Genomic DNA, 15593 nt, shown 5'->3' with positions numbered 1-15593 from the left:
GAATTGAATTGGAATCTAAGTTATTTCAGAAATCATAGATCAGTTTTATACAGAAGATACACAAAAGAACATCAAACAAACAAAAAAAACACACGAAATAAACATAAAACGGATTGTTAAATACATCAATGTAATTTCAATAAAAAGACAAAAGATGTCTTTTATACTGCTTCTTAGATAAATTATTATGTTGCTTATTATAATTATCTGGGTTTATTGCATTCCAAAAAAAACTGGTCCTGTATGACGAAGAGTTTGTTTTAATTTCGTACTAGAACAATTCCATTGATGAACTTTATTGCAGCTCCGTGTGTTATGAGTGTGTATATTTGAATTTAATGTGAACATGTTCATGATATAAGGAGAGAGTGTATCTGTGTGAAAACGTTGCATCAAGGAAGTTATTTGAAGTTTATTTATATCATGCAGCTTAAGTTGAAATACGAAATACAATACGAAATACACACCTGCCAGGGTAGAAGAAACAAACGAGAGCAACTATATACCAATAAACCTTATGGCAATAAGATTAAGAGGAGAAAAGAATCAATCAGTTCATACTTGTTTTAGAAATTGAATGAACTCAAGTAAATCAAATCACTTTTAGTGTAAAGGTTTTTATTACACTTGTAGTGAAGTTGATAGGTCTTAGGAAACTGTCTGGCACACAAGTTATATTGAAATGCTTCATGATGATCTTCCCTTATTGGTTACCTGTGAAATTGGAATAATTGATGATATATAGAGTTTGAAAATTGTGATTATTTCTACACTGCAGGACTGTACCACCATATCTTTAAGCAAAATTATAAAGCAGGGGATGTACAAGGGATGATTGACGCCATTGAAGATAGAGTCATCGCCCCATACAACACTGAGGTGGGAATGAAGTGTGCAGCCATGGCCAAAGAGGATGACCACATCATCATAGCCATTTGCACACCAATGATGAGAAGGGTGCATACGACAAGGCAGAGTGGAGAGATGGTGTTCGTAGATTCCACAGGTACTGCAGGCCTACTGAAATTTGTATAATGATATGCTTTACAAATTACGAAGTAAATGGAAAAGGCACAGTATAGAATACTTGGAAGATATATAACTTTTTAGGAGGCATTCATATTCATGACTCTAGACACCTTGTAACAGAAGATGATTTTGTTCAAAGTTTATTTTATTTTAACCCTAACGAAGGCCGGGGGGGGGGGGGGGGGGGGGGGGGGGCGGGGGCCTCGACGTTCCACGCGATGTTTCGCAATCGCAAAAAAGCTATCGCCGCTACGTTTCATGACTTTTTTCTTTCGAGTCTTCCGCATCTTTTGACACCAAATTTGCAAAGCGCAGGGCACGCGGGGTTCCGAAGTTACAAATATGTACATGCACGTCAGACCAAAAATTGCTCAAAACGTGAATTCGTGTACAATTTCAATGCAAACTGTGCTTACAGGCAAATTTCATTAAAAGCATGATTATTTGGGTGTTTTATTGATTAAAATCAATGAATAATATATTTTCTTGTTCGGAGCGATGTCACTGACAAATTTCATTGAAAAAACAATGAAAAAAACAGAGAAATACATTAGAAATTAAAAAACAGTAAAGATACTTAAGAATTCTTTGTGATATCACAATTTTTTTATTACTTTTGCTAAGAACACGAAAAAGAATATTTTACACAAAAAATATGCCTGTTTTGAGCTTTATTTTGTGATTTATACCAAATAGTCTGATTTCATGCATCATTATGCATAAATTAGCATAATTTAGCATAAATGATATTTTTTTGAAAAATTAACTTCATGGTATTTTAGATTACATCATAGGCAATGTGTGTGCCAATTTTCGTTACGATCGCGCGGTAGACGGCCGAGATCTGGAGGGGGGCCTGGGAGCCCCCCCCCCCCCCCCCCCGGCTCTATCAACTACTTAAATAGCCCGGCCTAGTTAGGGTTAATATACTACAGAAGTATAGTAGAAAGATACATCCTGTGATCGTGCTCTAATGTCACACTACTATCACATTGTGTAGCAAGCACCAGTCGATTGTAATGGCATAGAAGTCTCTATTCATATGCATCCACTTTGATTATATATTATATACTTTGTATGTGTTTTGTGGATGTTGAAGATGTCAATGGGCCATCAAAGAGGACTTGGTAGGAAAGAGTCTATATCATGTGATATGTAAACACAACACGGGTAGTATTTTGGGCTTCATTGCCAGCTAGTGTATGTGATTGCATGCATATACACTCAGCAAAAAAAGTAAGTTCCCCCCTAGCATTTGTGGATATATCTCAAAAAGTATTCAACCGATTTTCATAATTCAAACGGAAATGGATAAAGAATTTTATTACTCATAACATGAGTGGCAAATCATTGCCACCAGATATCATTATTGGTGTGAAAAAATGCATTTTATGTCAAAATGCATGGAAACAAATGTTGCACTTTAGTGATTTGCAATGACTTTTACACAAATAATCAAACAATCACTCATGATTCTGAACATTTAAGCATGGGTTATTGCATATTTCTCTATCTCTTTCTTTTCATGAGCATATAGTAAAGTATTTGATAATTGATATGTCCACCACCCGCAATGACCAGCCGCCATCTCCTCCTCAAGCTGTTAACTAAAGTTTGTACTTGGCGCTGCTCAATGTTGGTCCATGCTCTCTGCAAGATGCGCTGAAATTCTTGCAGTGAAGTGTCATCTTTCAACTTTTTGCTCGCTTTGCACTTAATGATATCCCAAAGATTCTCTACTGGATTATAGTCAGGGGATCTTGCAGGCCACTCCATACGTTCGATGCCATTTCCCTCAGCAAACTGATCTACAACTTGAGGGCATGATGCAAAATGCCCACAGGCACATTAATGTGATCAACCTGAATTGGAATTACATTTCACATGGCTTCTACCAATATTTTCATATTGAGAAGGCCTATTGTTCAAAAAGTATACATAACATCTGTTTAATAGGGAAGCACATTGTACCTGAAGAAATTCCTGAGAATTACACAATTTAAAAAGATCATTTGATAACTTACATAGGAAATGTATACAATATGCTCTCTATGGCCTAAAGTGCAACTTTTTTTCCCATGCATTTTGACATAAAATGCGATTTTTTACACCAATAATGATATCTGGTGGCAATGATATGCCATTCATGTTATGAGTAATGAAATTCCCTATCCATTCCCGTTCGAATTATGAACATCCGTAAAATACTTTTTGAGATATATCAAAAAATGTTAGGGGGGAACTTACTTTTTTTGCTGAGTGTATATATAAATGTGCATCACTGTGAATTAAGCATTCACTGCAAATGCCACTTTTTTGGATATGGTTGATCAGCACATCACATACAAACAAATCTTTATGTTACAATAAAATCTTAATTACCAGTCAAAAGTGTGTCTTATGCTTGTGAAAAATTGATACCTCTTGCAAGATCGGATGCTTTCAATTATTACAATCACCATTTAATGACATAGCCCCAGTATAGTTTTGGTGTTATTGAAGAAGTTAATTTTTATCAATCATGTGAAAAGTGGAGCATTCTTACTTAAGACAACAGAAAATAAAATCAACACATTTAAGATTACTGTTAATGAAAAATATTAAGCCTTTATTGAGCAACCACTAGAGGGAGCTCTGAACACATTCCTTGGGTAAAATCTTGGGGGCAGGCATCCCGATATATTACATTTTTTTGTAAGCAATCCCCAAAAAAGATGGTTTTGGAGAAACAATTCACAGGGCTTTTAGAGCTCATAAAGCTCTATAAACAAAACCAGTTAAGGATAAATTTTATTATTTTTTATGGATTACCAAACCATACTTTGGAAACTACCTACAGATGGTTTAATTATTACAAAACTCATTTTGCAGGTAATGTTGATCGACACGGTAGTCGAGTATTTACACTCCTGACACACAACAGTGCCGGTGGTCTACCTTTGGGCGTTATGATTATATCATCTGAGCAGCAGAGTGTGATAGAGAAGGGGTTGCAGCTTCTCTCTGAGGTGATGCCGCCTGATTGCTTCAACGGCCGAGGAGCAGCCGGGCCAATCGTCTTCATGAGCGCTGACAGCACAGCAGAGCGGATGGCACTTGGGAATGTCTACCCCTCCTCCAACCTGCTACTGTGCACATTTCATGTGCTCCTGGCTGCATGGCGCTGGCTGTGGGACAGTAAACATGGAATTCCTAAATCTGCCAGGCAACCCCTCTTCCAGAACATCAAGCGCATCATGTATGCATCAACCCCTGGAGAAGCTGCCACAGTGTTCTCAAATGTTGCTGAAGACCCTCTCACATTAAGGTATGCCTGTTTGATATACTGTAGGCTCTATGCTTAAAATAATCCATGGAAAGATCAGAATAAACAGAGTAGTCAATATAGTTAGAGAAGAGCAGGCCAGATTGGTAATTTTAAGATTTTAAAAAGGCGGAAATGCTTGGATGATATGTGAATGAAACCAGCTAGGGTGCATAACATGCCATCAATCATGCATGAAATGATGAATTGATTGGATTTAGGATTGTTTTGAGTAAACAGGTCAAATGTCACAGGTCTGTTTTCATATAATTTCAGCAAATTAATGTAGTGACCCTCTCAATTAGATTTCATACAAATTCAGGTTGAATGTTTACTACGATGCAATAAAAACTGACTATAAAGACTGAGGTCCATCGTGTGTTAGCTAGAACCACGTCAGATTGACTAAATTCATGCATGAAGTGAAATTTGCAACCAAAGCTGTGCAAACGCAAACTGTTGCAAATCAAAGTACTTGAAATTGGCATGGCAGTACCAATTTATCTTCAAAGGTCTTCTTACTCTTTATATTGTTTGCAGCTGTTACAATGCATGCATGTAATCATGATGAACATTGACTAACTTGACGAAACTATGTATTTTTATGTGGAAACATGCGATTTAGCAGTCACAAATTCTAGCACTTTTCAGATGATCCGACTTTAACATACTTTTGTGAATTAGCGCCACTTGCCTATTTCATTCTTATTGCTATAGCACATCTAGCTTGTGTGTTAACCCGTACACTGCCTTCGTTATTCTGTACTACGTTCAGCTAGTGCATGCATCTGTACTGGTATGCCAATATGTACTGCGTAACATACACACATATGTATTAATTGTAACCACACCCTGTTAGATCTAATGTGAACATGGAGACAGCTACTGCCTGCTAGGTCTCCTGCTAACTCCAACAAAATCTGTAATAGCCTTTACCTCAATCAGTATGTGGGATACTGATTAATTGTGAACCCATTGCTACCAACCACGCAGTGTGAAACACACCACATACGCCTTGAAAATTGAGGAAAAGTGAATGAAATTCCAGTAATGGAACGTTGAGAAATATACAGACACATGCATCTGTAAATTTTTTGTAAGTTTTCTCCTTCAACTTCTAATTTCATTGTCTGTAGATTTCCTAAGTACCTTGACTACCTGAATGCACTGTATGAGAGGCGACCCCTGTGGGGACTGTCATTGAGATCATCACTTCTTGTCCATGGAAACAACACCAATAATTATGTCGAAGCTGCGATGAGGGTGCTGAAAGACAACATTCTCCACAGTACAAAAGCCTTCAACATCCCTCAACTAGTGCACTTCATCTTGTCTCGCCTTGAACCACACTACCAGAGAAGGCTTATTGCTGTTGCAAACCAAAAACACATGACCTCTCCTCGAATGAGGCCTACAAGCTGCCAAAAGGAAGATATCTCGAAGGTATATTTTAAAGCTATTAAATTTTGCCACCATAGCATAGCAGTAGCATTGATTCTTCACCTGCCCTTTGAGTGGTTCATTGATTCAAGTTTAATGATAAAATCTATTTTCAGTCAGCCGAATGAAAATAATAGCTGATCCGGAAAACTTAATAAAAATTGAATGTATCTACTGTGTATATATATATATGAATGTATCTACTGTATGTATATATATTTTAAACACAACAAAAAAGTAAGTCCCCCTTTATTCAAAGTAACACAACTTTTTGAAAGGGGCGTTTCCAGCAATGCAATTTGGCAGTAATGTTCTTCAACTAATGGGCTCGCTTGTGTGTAAAAATCCATTGAGTTATGCATGAGTGAGCACACATCAAAGGGGCAAATGTCACTTTTCAAAAGTCACAAGCGTTCTGTTTTAGGGAGAAATTTAACAGAAAATTGGCAAATTCAGTTTCAAATGCATGTTTCAAGTGCTATTTTTGTTATGTTTTCAATGATCAGACACTATCCCATGGATCTGGATATTTTTAACGGTCATTTTTAAAAAAAATCATTTTTGAAGGAAATTTGCAATTTGCAGCGTTTTCATACATATTGATCTTAGCCAGAAAAGGGGAGTCGAAACAAAGTAATTTACACCTTAAATTTATGCTTGTTCAACCATAAAAACTGCTGGGATATGTGGATGGGGGTCTAAAGATTGGCATTACATCAAAAACTCTCTTTCAATGTACACAAGAAACAAAATTCATGAAATTCTTTGTAGAAGAGCTTACAAAAAGACCCTTGTGACTTTTGAAAAGTGACATTTTTCCCTTTTATAAGTGTGCACTCAGACATAGCATATTGGAACATATTGATTTTCATACACAAGGTAGCTAGATAGTTGAAAAATGGTCCTGCCAAATTTTGTTACTGGACACCCCTCCTTTAAAAAGTTATGCTCCTTTTTAAAAGGGGGGACTTAATTTTTTTGTTTATATATATGTGACCCGCTACAACAAAAGGATCCTAGAGTCGCAGACGGGTGAGCTGAGAAAATCGAGTTTGAAGTCAGATCACTAAAATTTGTCAAAACGTTCAGATTTCTGTTTTTAACATAATGTTGTAGTCTAATGTATCTTCTATCATCTGCCGAAATTTCGAAGCTAAATGATCAATGGAAAGGCCTGAAAATAGCATTTTTCTGGGCCATGCTGGGCTCGCCCGTCAGCGACTTTAGGATCCTTTTGTTGTAGCGGGTCACATATACATATATATATATGTAAAGGGTGGCCCAATAAAAAAGGATCAGTGGATTTTCAGGACCTTGCCTTAACTTTCAGTTATTAATTTTTACCTCTGTAGAAAGAACCTCTGTTTTCATAGTAAAATAACACATAATCATCATTTTCGTTTGAGAACATTTGATGTTATGACTGATTTGATTAAGACTGTCATTTTCAAGAACTGCCTAATTCAGAGGTTTGGGGCATGATTAATGAATCAATATTGATAATTGATTTTTAGGACAATGCTGATCATTGTGTATATTTTTCATTTTGCGGATAGAACATCGTCTTGTCACTATAATAACACTAAATTCTCCAAATTTGGTTGGAGTGATTTCCTTAGGAATTTCATTTTTGGGGTTTGCTCTCATTACTCATTATCGTCCCTATAGGAACTAAAAAACTGGTCAAATCTCGAAAGTGACAATTCAAAATTAACAACTCACAAAAATAAACTCCAAAACCAAATTTGATGATCTTTGAGTTTGGGATATGTTGTAAAGTTTTTGAAATACAGTCAACCTTGCATGCCTAAATTCAATCTGTTGGGAGTTGGGACTAAAGAATTATAGCTTCGACTTATAAACTTCAACATATATCTGTGAGGGGTAAAAAGTTAAAAATAAAAGAATGTGAAATGAAGAGCACTTGATAAGACCTTCGTGATTATTCGACTTGTGCGAGTTTGAATATGGCAAGGTTTACTGTGATCGATATTCATTTGAAATGGGGCAGTTGCTCAAGTTGCATAATATGATACATGAATCAGGTGTACCCTGTTTCAGTCAGACTAGTTTTAATATAGATTCAAAACCAGTGAGCAAGGAGCCATGGTGTACCTTAATGCATTGTCCTGGATTTCTCTCAGTATTTATTTTCATGAAACTTGACTTTTTAGCTCCAAGGTTGTTGTGAGAGGTGTAAATCTTTTCATTATAAATGATTTCAGCTTGATTAGTTGGTGAACTCACTTCAGGGTACGTAGATAATGGGCACAATCTATTAAAAGTAGTTGCGTGATTGTACTTTCAAGGACCTAATCCATGTTACAATGATTGTATATAGATGATTTTTGAAAGAAGTTGTTTGCATGGTGTAGTACATAAGATACACTCGGTTTGCGGTTCACCATGTATAGTCCTTAAAAGGACTGTTGGAATGACAGGAGAAAGATAGGAAGAAAGGTCGGATGAGAGGTGAGAAATTGAGTAAGAGTATTCTTTCTGGAGTGATGCCCCCACATCCCACCCCCACGTCCGCATACACCGCCGCCGCCACGCCGGCGTCACTCACGTCCGCATCCTGCCTACTCAACCCCGCGCATCTCCTGCTTTATCTCACTCCTGAGGACGGACAGTCAACTGTCCGAAACATTGAGTCCCTTCTAACTCTTCTATATTTCCTTGGTTCATAGTCCTTTTCAGGACTTCACTCACTCCAGAAAGAATACTCTTACTCAATTTCTCTCCTCTCATCCGACCTTTCTTCCTATCTTTCTCCTGTCATTCCAACAGTCCTTATACATGGTGAACCGCAACAAGTGTATCTGATTGTATATATTTCTTAATCTCACTTCAGACTGGAGAAATGACATATGAAGTGAGAACTAGTGATGGCTCCAGTACCTACCTTGTGGATATGAGTCTTGGTGTGTGCTCCTGCAATACTGGCCTAACTGGAGATGCATGTAAACACCAAGCTGCCATTCACTTCCATCTCGAGGTTGCGAGCGATGACTTCCTACCCAGTACACCGGAGGAGCAAGCCACCATGCTGAACATAGCAGCTGGAAGTGAGTATTTCTTTATGTTTAATTCGTAGTACTCGTGAAATGTAACCACTTTCCACATGTTGTAACTCATTGAAGACGATTAGATTTAGCTACATGTTCTACGTGTATTTTCCATACAACAACCCAAGATATGTCAGGAATAGTGATCAACAGGTTCAGTACATTTCATTTTTTTTTTAGCTCACCTGAGTCAATAAGGCTCTAAAAAGCTATTGCCATCCATTTTTGCCTGTCATCGGTAATGTGTTGTTTGTTGTTTGTCTTCCATCGTCCATGAACTTGTACATATTCATCTTCTTTTCCAGAATGGGTGGTCAGACTTTAGCAAAACTTTTTCATACTGCTGTAACAAGTTAACTCCATTCCCATCATTATTTTCCCATTTTTTCATCATTACATCATTATTCTATTAGTGGGTTCTACATATCGTGGGCTCATTTAAAAAAAAACAGAACTATTTATTCTTTATACTTCACACTATAACTTTACCAAAGGAAATCTGTAAATTTATCTTATAACTCTTGCATGTTGTAATAAGTATATATTCAATTCAATTCAATTCAATTCATTTTTATTCGTCCAATAAAAAGCATTACAGGAAACTCATCGCGGGATTTTCACATATAAATGACAAAGCATAACAAATACAATATATACATTAAAAAAAAGAACAACACGGAATAGCACTTGACAAATAAATAAATAACCGGACATGTATGCAAAATTAAACTGAAAAGTACAATCGTATAAAAACGTTGCATAAAAACGGACTCCATTGGCATGATGTTAAAAACTTCAAAAACCTTCCCTGTTGTTACGTCCCAATATCAGCCCCCCCTCCCCCCCCCCCTCCCCGTCAGCCCGTAATAGACTGGAACCCAAACCAACTCGCACTAAAATACAACACAGCAAACAAATCAACACATACAGAAACAATATCAGTGATTATATCATCATATCATATAAATTTCTTTCTAAGTCCACCAATATTGCACAAAGTCATTTCCCAAATTCTGAAATATAATAATGTTAACAAATATAATCATTGTAGTTGTACATCAACTTGCCGGGAAGAAAAAAAAATATATATATAAAGGGAGGATCAGCGGTAGAGAGAAGAAAGAAAGAAAGAAAAAGAATAAGAAAGGAAAGGAAGCATATATAACAGTTCATAAATAATATATATCAAAGATCATTAGCTATGGCATCATAAATCCAAAACTGTAAAATCCCAAGATGAAGTGATGATGATAATGACCAGTCTGTGTCAATGACTAAAATAAGAAAAGGAAAAAAAAAAAAAAAGTTGAGGGTGATGATGATAATAATGGTAATAAAAACATGACATCTTCAGAACTGCTTTATTGTTTTACAATGCCCCCCCCTCCTCCAAACAACTTTCCAACCCATACATACAAAAATCACCACACATTTACCCCTATCACAATACATCCATTTGAAAGCCCATGACTCCACCAAACAACTTACTCATCACAAAAACAATTTCGACACATCCCTGCTGACCCTAACCTTCCTATATCGCTGATTCTGCATATTCTACATGTCTTGCCTTAGCAATAAACATAATTACAGATTCAAAAGATGTAGCTCATGAAAAAAATCATTTATTTATTGTTTTATTTCTGAAATGTTTGCAAAGATTCTTGTGTTATCATGTGATTCAATGCTTGAGACAACCAATAACAAATATACAAAACAAAAAGAAAACACTAATCACAATAAACATCACTAAAATTTAACACCCGCATGACTTTAATTACAGTTTTCTGCACATGTGGACAAACAAAAAATTACATGCAAATAACTGCATGTATACTCCTGTGAAAATATAATGAGACAAGCTTCAAATTATTCCTTGGCAGATCTCTCATGATAACATTTCTGTGATACCTCATTTCTATCACACTCATCACTGTGCGTTCTCCAGTAAATGCGATAAGGCAAATCTGCACACACGGGTATATCTGCCAGTGAAATATAACAAGAACCATTTATTTGTATCTTTAAAGTCAATGCTACTGCCTTCCCAGCTGATTGGCTTGCACCACTCCAAGGCCAACAGGACAGTCCAGGTGATGGTACGGCCTCTGATGTGAACAGTGGAGAAAGACAAGAGATAGACCCCTTCCTTGAGGAAACCACTGGCCAGCCCACAGAATGCTGGAATGATCCGCTGGAAGAACTACGTGTAATCTCCACACATGGTTATTTTTATTTTTTGTTGCTATCAATTAAATAGTAAATTGTCAAATATTTAAAGGGATGGTACAGTATTGGTGGAGATGAGAATTGGGCTTTTAACTTTTTGCGAGATACCAAGAAAGCACTTATGTAATAGTACAGAGCACACCATTTTAAGAGGAATTCAAAGTTTAATCGATGAAAATTGGGTTTGGAATGACTGTAACATCCAAAAACAAAGTAATACAAAGCGATCGCAATAAAGTGTGGGTCCCACACTTTATTAGAATTGCTCTTTTTTGGATATCTCAACCATTTCAAAACCAATTTTCATCAAATAAACTTTGAATTCCTCATGGAATTACATGCTCTTTCATATTTCATAAGAGGTTTCTCATTATTTCACCAAAAAATGTTAGAAACCTGAAGTTAGGTCTCAACCAAAACTGTACGATCCCTTTAAAGATAATTAGCTAATGTCCAAGGTAAGAATTAATGACAGAGCTTGAATAACAGGTAATGTGATGTAAGGGAGAGATGTAAGAAATGAGATGGGGAGTTATTGCGAGTGCAATTTGTCCGTCCTTTGTCCGTCGTCTGTCGTGCGTAAACTTTTACCATTTTCATCTTCTTCTCTAGAACCGATGAAAATTGCAAAGGCTTATTCGATTTGTGTTATAGGTATTTATTAGTACTATTATTGTATATTTTTATTACTATTATTATTATTGTCATTTTATTATGATTATTTCATTATTGTTATACATACAGTTCAGAGTTCATATCTAGATTTGCAATATGGGCTGAAGGGGAATATGTTTGTTATTGTTAGATTTAAAGTATGGGTATATTTCTGGGAAACTGACTGGGACTGAATGGAAGCATCTCATGTATGTATTCATTTATTCCTGTATTTCCTCTTAATTCATTTAATTTTTCTTGGAGGAAGAGGAAGTTATATGATATATTCAATTATTTATTCTGCACACACTAACTACCTCTTGATGAATGACCCTAGACAATACTCGTACTCTCCCTCTCATATAAGCAACATATTGGTCCACTTCCAGACAAATCACCTCTAAAAATTATACCCCTATATTAATGTTGCTGAAGAACATCTTTTAAAAACTCAATTAGGTGCATTTGTTCCTTAAGATCTTATCTTTACTTCTGAAATTTCCAGCTGGAAAATATCTAGAAAACAATTGTACATAAATCGCTAAACTGTTCATGTATAAATCTTGTTTTATAAAGAACCAGTAATTTTTCTCCTTTCCATAGCTTGTAGATTATTTTTGCTTGTTCTCTCAAATTCATTTGATATCTTCATAAGGCACAAACTGGATGATGATAAACACGGGATAATTTTGGGGGGTTTATTAAAAGTTGGTGATTGTGATCATGGCATCACAGATGGACATTTTCAAAAATAAATGAAATTGAATTATTATGAAAGTAAGTGATTATATATAACTAGTTATTTTATGATTTATTGTGTTTCTTAAAAAAATCCGATTATCATATTTTTAATTTTTTTTTAACCCCCAGGTGCTGACACGTCGCAAGAATGTGCAAATCTGGCCATGATGTTTGATACGCTAAAGAGCAAGCTGCAACATGACCCAGAAACCTTCAAAGAGCCAGTGAATGCAATGTTCGGTACATTCCAAAAGATGACAGATAGCAACATCATATCAGCTATGTTCATGTTTGGAAAAGATGGTGCAACTAACTTGGCTCCACGCAAGTTCATTGGTGCACCACGTAGGTCACACGGCCCAAGTATTGGTGGACAACCAACTGCAGTAGGGCGGCGAAAAGCTGCAATGGGGGGGAGGAGACATCGGACATCTGGCCGCCCTTCTAAACGTGCAGCTGTGGCAGAGCATGACTACTCAAGGACAAGGAAGGAGCGTGTTCATGGAGTTCATGCAACCAAGAGATCCCGAGTTGCTGCTCCTCACTCTTTGAGTCCTGCTACAAGCATGAATGTGGCTCTAGGAGAAACTCATAGTGGACAATAAGTGTTTGAAATGCAATATAATTCAAGTGGGGCTCTTGAGGAACTCTGAAATCTTGGCAAAACCAGGAAATGCCATTCCATGGATGGGAAAATTTACAAAATCAAAAAGCTTTTAACCAAATTTCATGATCTAGGTGTCACCATCTCTATAATGGAAACAATGTAGATGTTCTATCCAGCCAGGTAAAAAAGATTTAATGATTTTCTTTGTAGCTTAGTCCTAAAAACTGTATCAAATATTCCCGAGGGAGGGGGTATCTTCCATTTAAGTACAGCATCCTCGCACTTGACCCTCGAAAAAGTACCCTAAACGAGGATTAAGATTTTGTGAATTTGATACCCTAAACAGGGATAATTTTTTATGGCTCCGCCCCCGTAGGATGCCGGAGGCATTATGTTTTCGAGTTGTCCGTCCGTCCGTCCATCCGAATATCTTGTTACCGCGATATCTAAAGATCCCCTGGATGGATTTACATCATACTTACCCCAGGGGTACCCCAAGATGAGTAGATGAACTAATTAGATTTTGGGCCAAATTCGCCCAGGGTCGAAGGTCAATGAACTTTATGTGAAAAATAGGTTTTCTGGCTATATCTCCAGTCATGAATATCCGATCTGCATAAAACTTGGCAGGAAGAATATTGAGAACAAGGGAAATGATTTCAAAAAATTTGGATTGAATTTGCCAAAGGTCAAAGGTCAATGAACTTTGTCTAAAAAATATGTTTTTGCCTATTTCTCCAAGTAGGAAGATCCAATTTTTATAAAACTTGATACAAAAGTTATAGAGAAGGTAGGCAGAGAACACAGCAGGGGTGGAATATAATTGTTGATTCATACATTGCTATGGCAACCCAATATTAAGGTTTTTACTATAAGTTTACAGGAGGCTATATCATAACTTTCACAGTTTGGAAGTGATTCAATTCCCATTCAATTGGAACAATTAGTTGAATAGATGTATAGAAAGGTTTAAGACATTTTATACCTCCGCCACGAAGTGGTGCCGGAGGCATTATGTTTTCGGGTTGTCCGTCCGTCTGCATTCGTTTACGCGATAACTTGAGTAATATTAACTGGAATTTTACCAAACTTTCTCCAAGTATAAAGTATAATGGGGCAATTACTTGATTAGATTTTGGGTGAAATCGGCCAAAGGCCAAAGGTCAAGGTCCAATCATGAAATTGTATTTGTTTACGCGATAACTCAAGACTGAATTGAGCAAATTTCACCAAACTTTGTTGGAGGATGGTGTATGATGGGAAAATTACTTGATTAGTTCTTTAGAGAAATCGGACGGAGGTCAAAGGTCAAAGATCAAGGTCAAATCCTAAAATTTATCTGTTTACGTGATAACTCAAAACTGGATGAAGCAGCTTTCACCAAACTTGGTCCAAGGATGATGTATGATTCGGCAATTAGCTGTGTAGATTTTAGTGACATTGGCAAGAGGTCAAAGGTCAAGGTCAAATGCTAAGAATGTTGCTATTTCCCCCATATCTATGCAATGCCCAAAGGTATTTTCTTGAAACTTAGTGTAGACATGAACTACTGCATAAAGATTCTCCAGAGAGATTCATGTCATAAGGTCAAAGGTCGAAAGGTCAAAGGTTAGGTGAAAATGTTACAATTTCACTTTTCTCGCAAATGGTTCATTGTATTTTCATGGAACTTGGTACATACGCATGTACTGACTGGCAGGGATTATGTAGGGAACTTAGGGGTCATGGGTCAATAGTCAAGGGGTCAAAGGTCAAGGTCAACTCCTCAAAATTTTACTATTTCCCTCATATACTAGTATATGCAATGCTTGCATTATTAGTTTTAAAACTTAATATATACATGTATTACCTAATGGAGATTCGCTGAGAAATTTCCAGCCAGAAGGTCAAAGGTCAAATGTTAAGGGTCAAAGGCCAGGTTTAAATGCAAAGAAAAAAATCAATTTTGTACTGTAATTACACTCTTTCTTCATACCTTGAGAATTACTCATTTTCAACATTAAATTATTAAAGGGTCGGCCAGAAGTCAAATAAAAATCCTCAATTCCCCAAATATGTGTATACCTGCACTCTTAGACATTTATAGCAAACCCAGTTCAAGGATAGTGAACATTCAAGATATTTCTGACAAACCTGTCATTTCAATATTTTGCCAGTTATGTGAAACCTGTCATCACACATTGTGAAGACATTGTACTATACACCTGTTGGGAGAATCATGCATTATGGCGGAGGCATCAGTCGCCATAGCGACATTTCTAGTTATTAATGTTGAGTTGTATGTTGCCATGGCAACTGCAAATAAAGATTTTAGGCTAAATGTAAAGAAGGCTTAAGCCTTCCATGAATTTGAAGGCATTCCCATCAAAGTTGGTAAAATTGATTGACATGAGGTACATGGAAATAATGGGGACATTTTTGTGTGTGGTAAATGGTGCGTTGCTATGGCAACCTTTTATTGTTTTATTTTCGTGCTTCCTCCCCATAGGATGCAGAAAGTATTATGTTTTGGGGTTGATAC

General features: G+C 36.6%; 1 protein-coding gene across 1 annotated transcript; it reads left to right on the top strand.

Moving 5' to 3' along the window:
- Window positions 1–813: 813 nt before the first annotated feature.
- Window positions 814–13070, top strand: LOC139742554 (uncharacterized). The gene is made up of 6 exons (XM_071653086.1): window positions 814–1006; window positions 3901–4336; window positions 5470–5776; window positions 8628–8841; window positions 10872–11066; window positions 12595–13070. The coding sequence occupies exons 1-6, from the start codon at window positions 832–834 to the stop codon at window positions 13068–13070; spliced, it is 1803 nt and encodes a 600-aa protein (XP_071509187.1). The 5' UTR covers window positions 814–831.
- Window positions 13071–15593: the final 2523 nt, after the last annotated feature.

This window comes from Diadema antillarum, unplaced genomic scaffold (genome assembly GCF_040938485.1).
Source record: "Diadema antillarum isolate AM-2024a unplaced genomic scaffold, OU_Dant_1.0 seq00001004_RagTag, whole genome shotgun sequence".
In the NCBI taxonomy this organism is placed as follows: domain Eukaryota; kingdom Metazoa; phylum Echinodermata; class Echinoidea; order Diadematoida; family Diadematidae; genus Diadema; species Diadema antillarum.
Note: the sequence above shows the minus strand (reverse complement) of the source record. Positions and strands in the feature narration are given on the sequence as shown.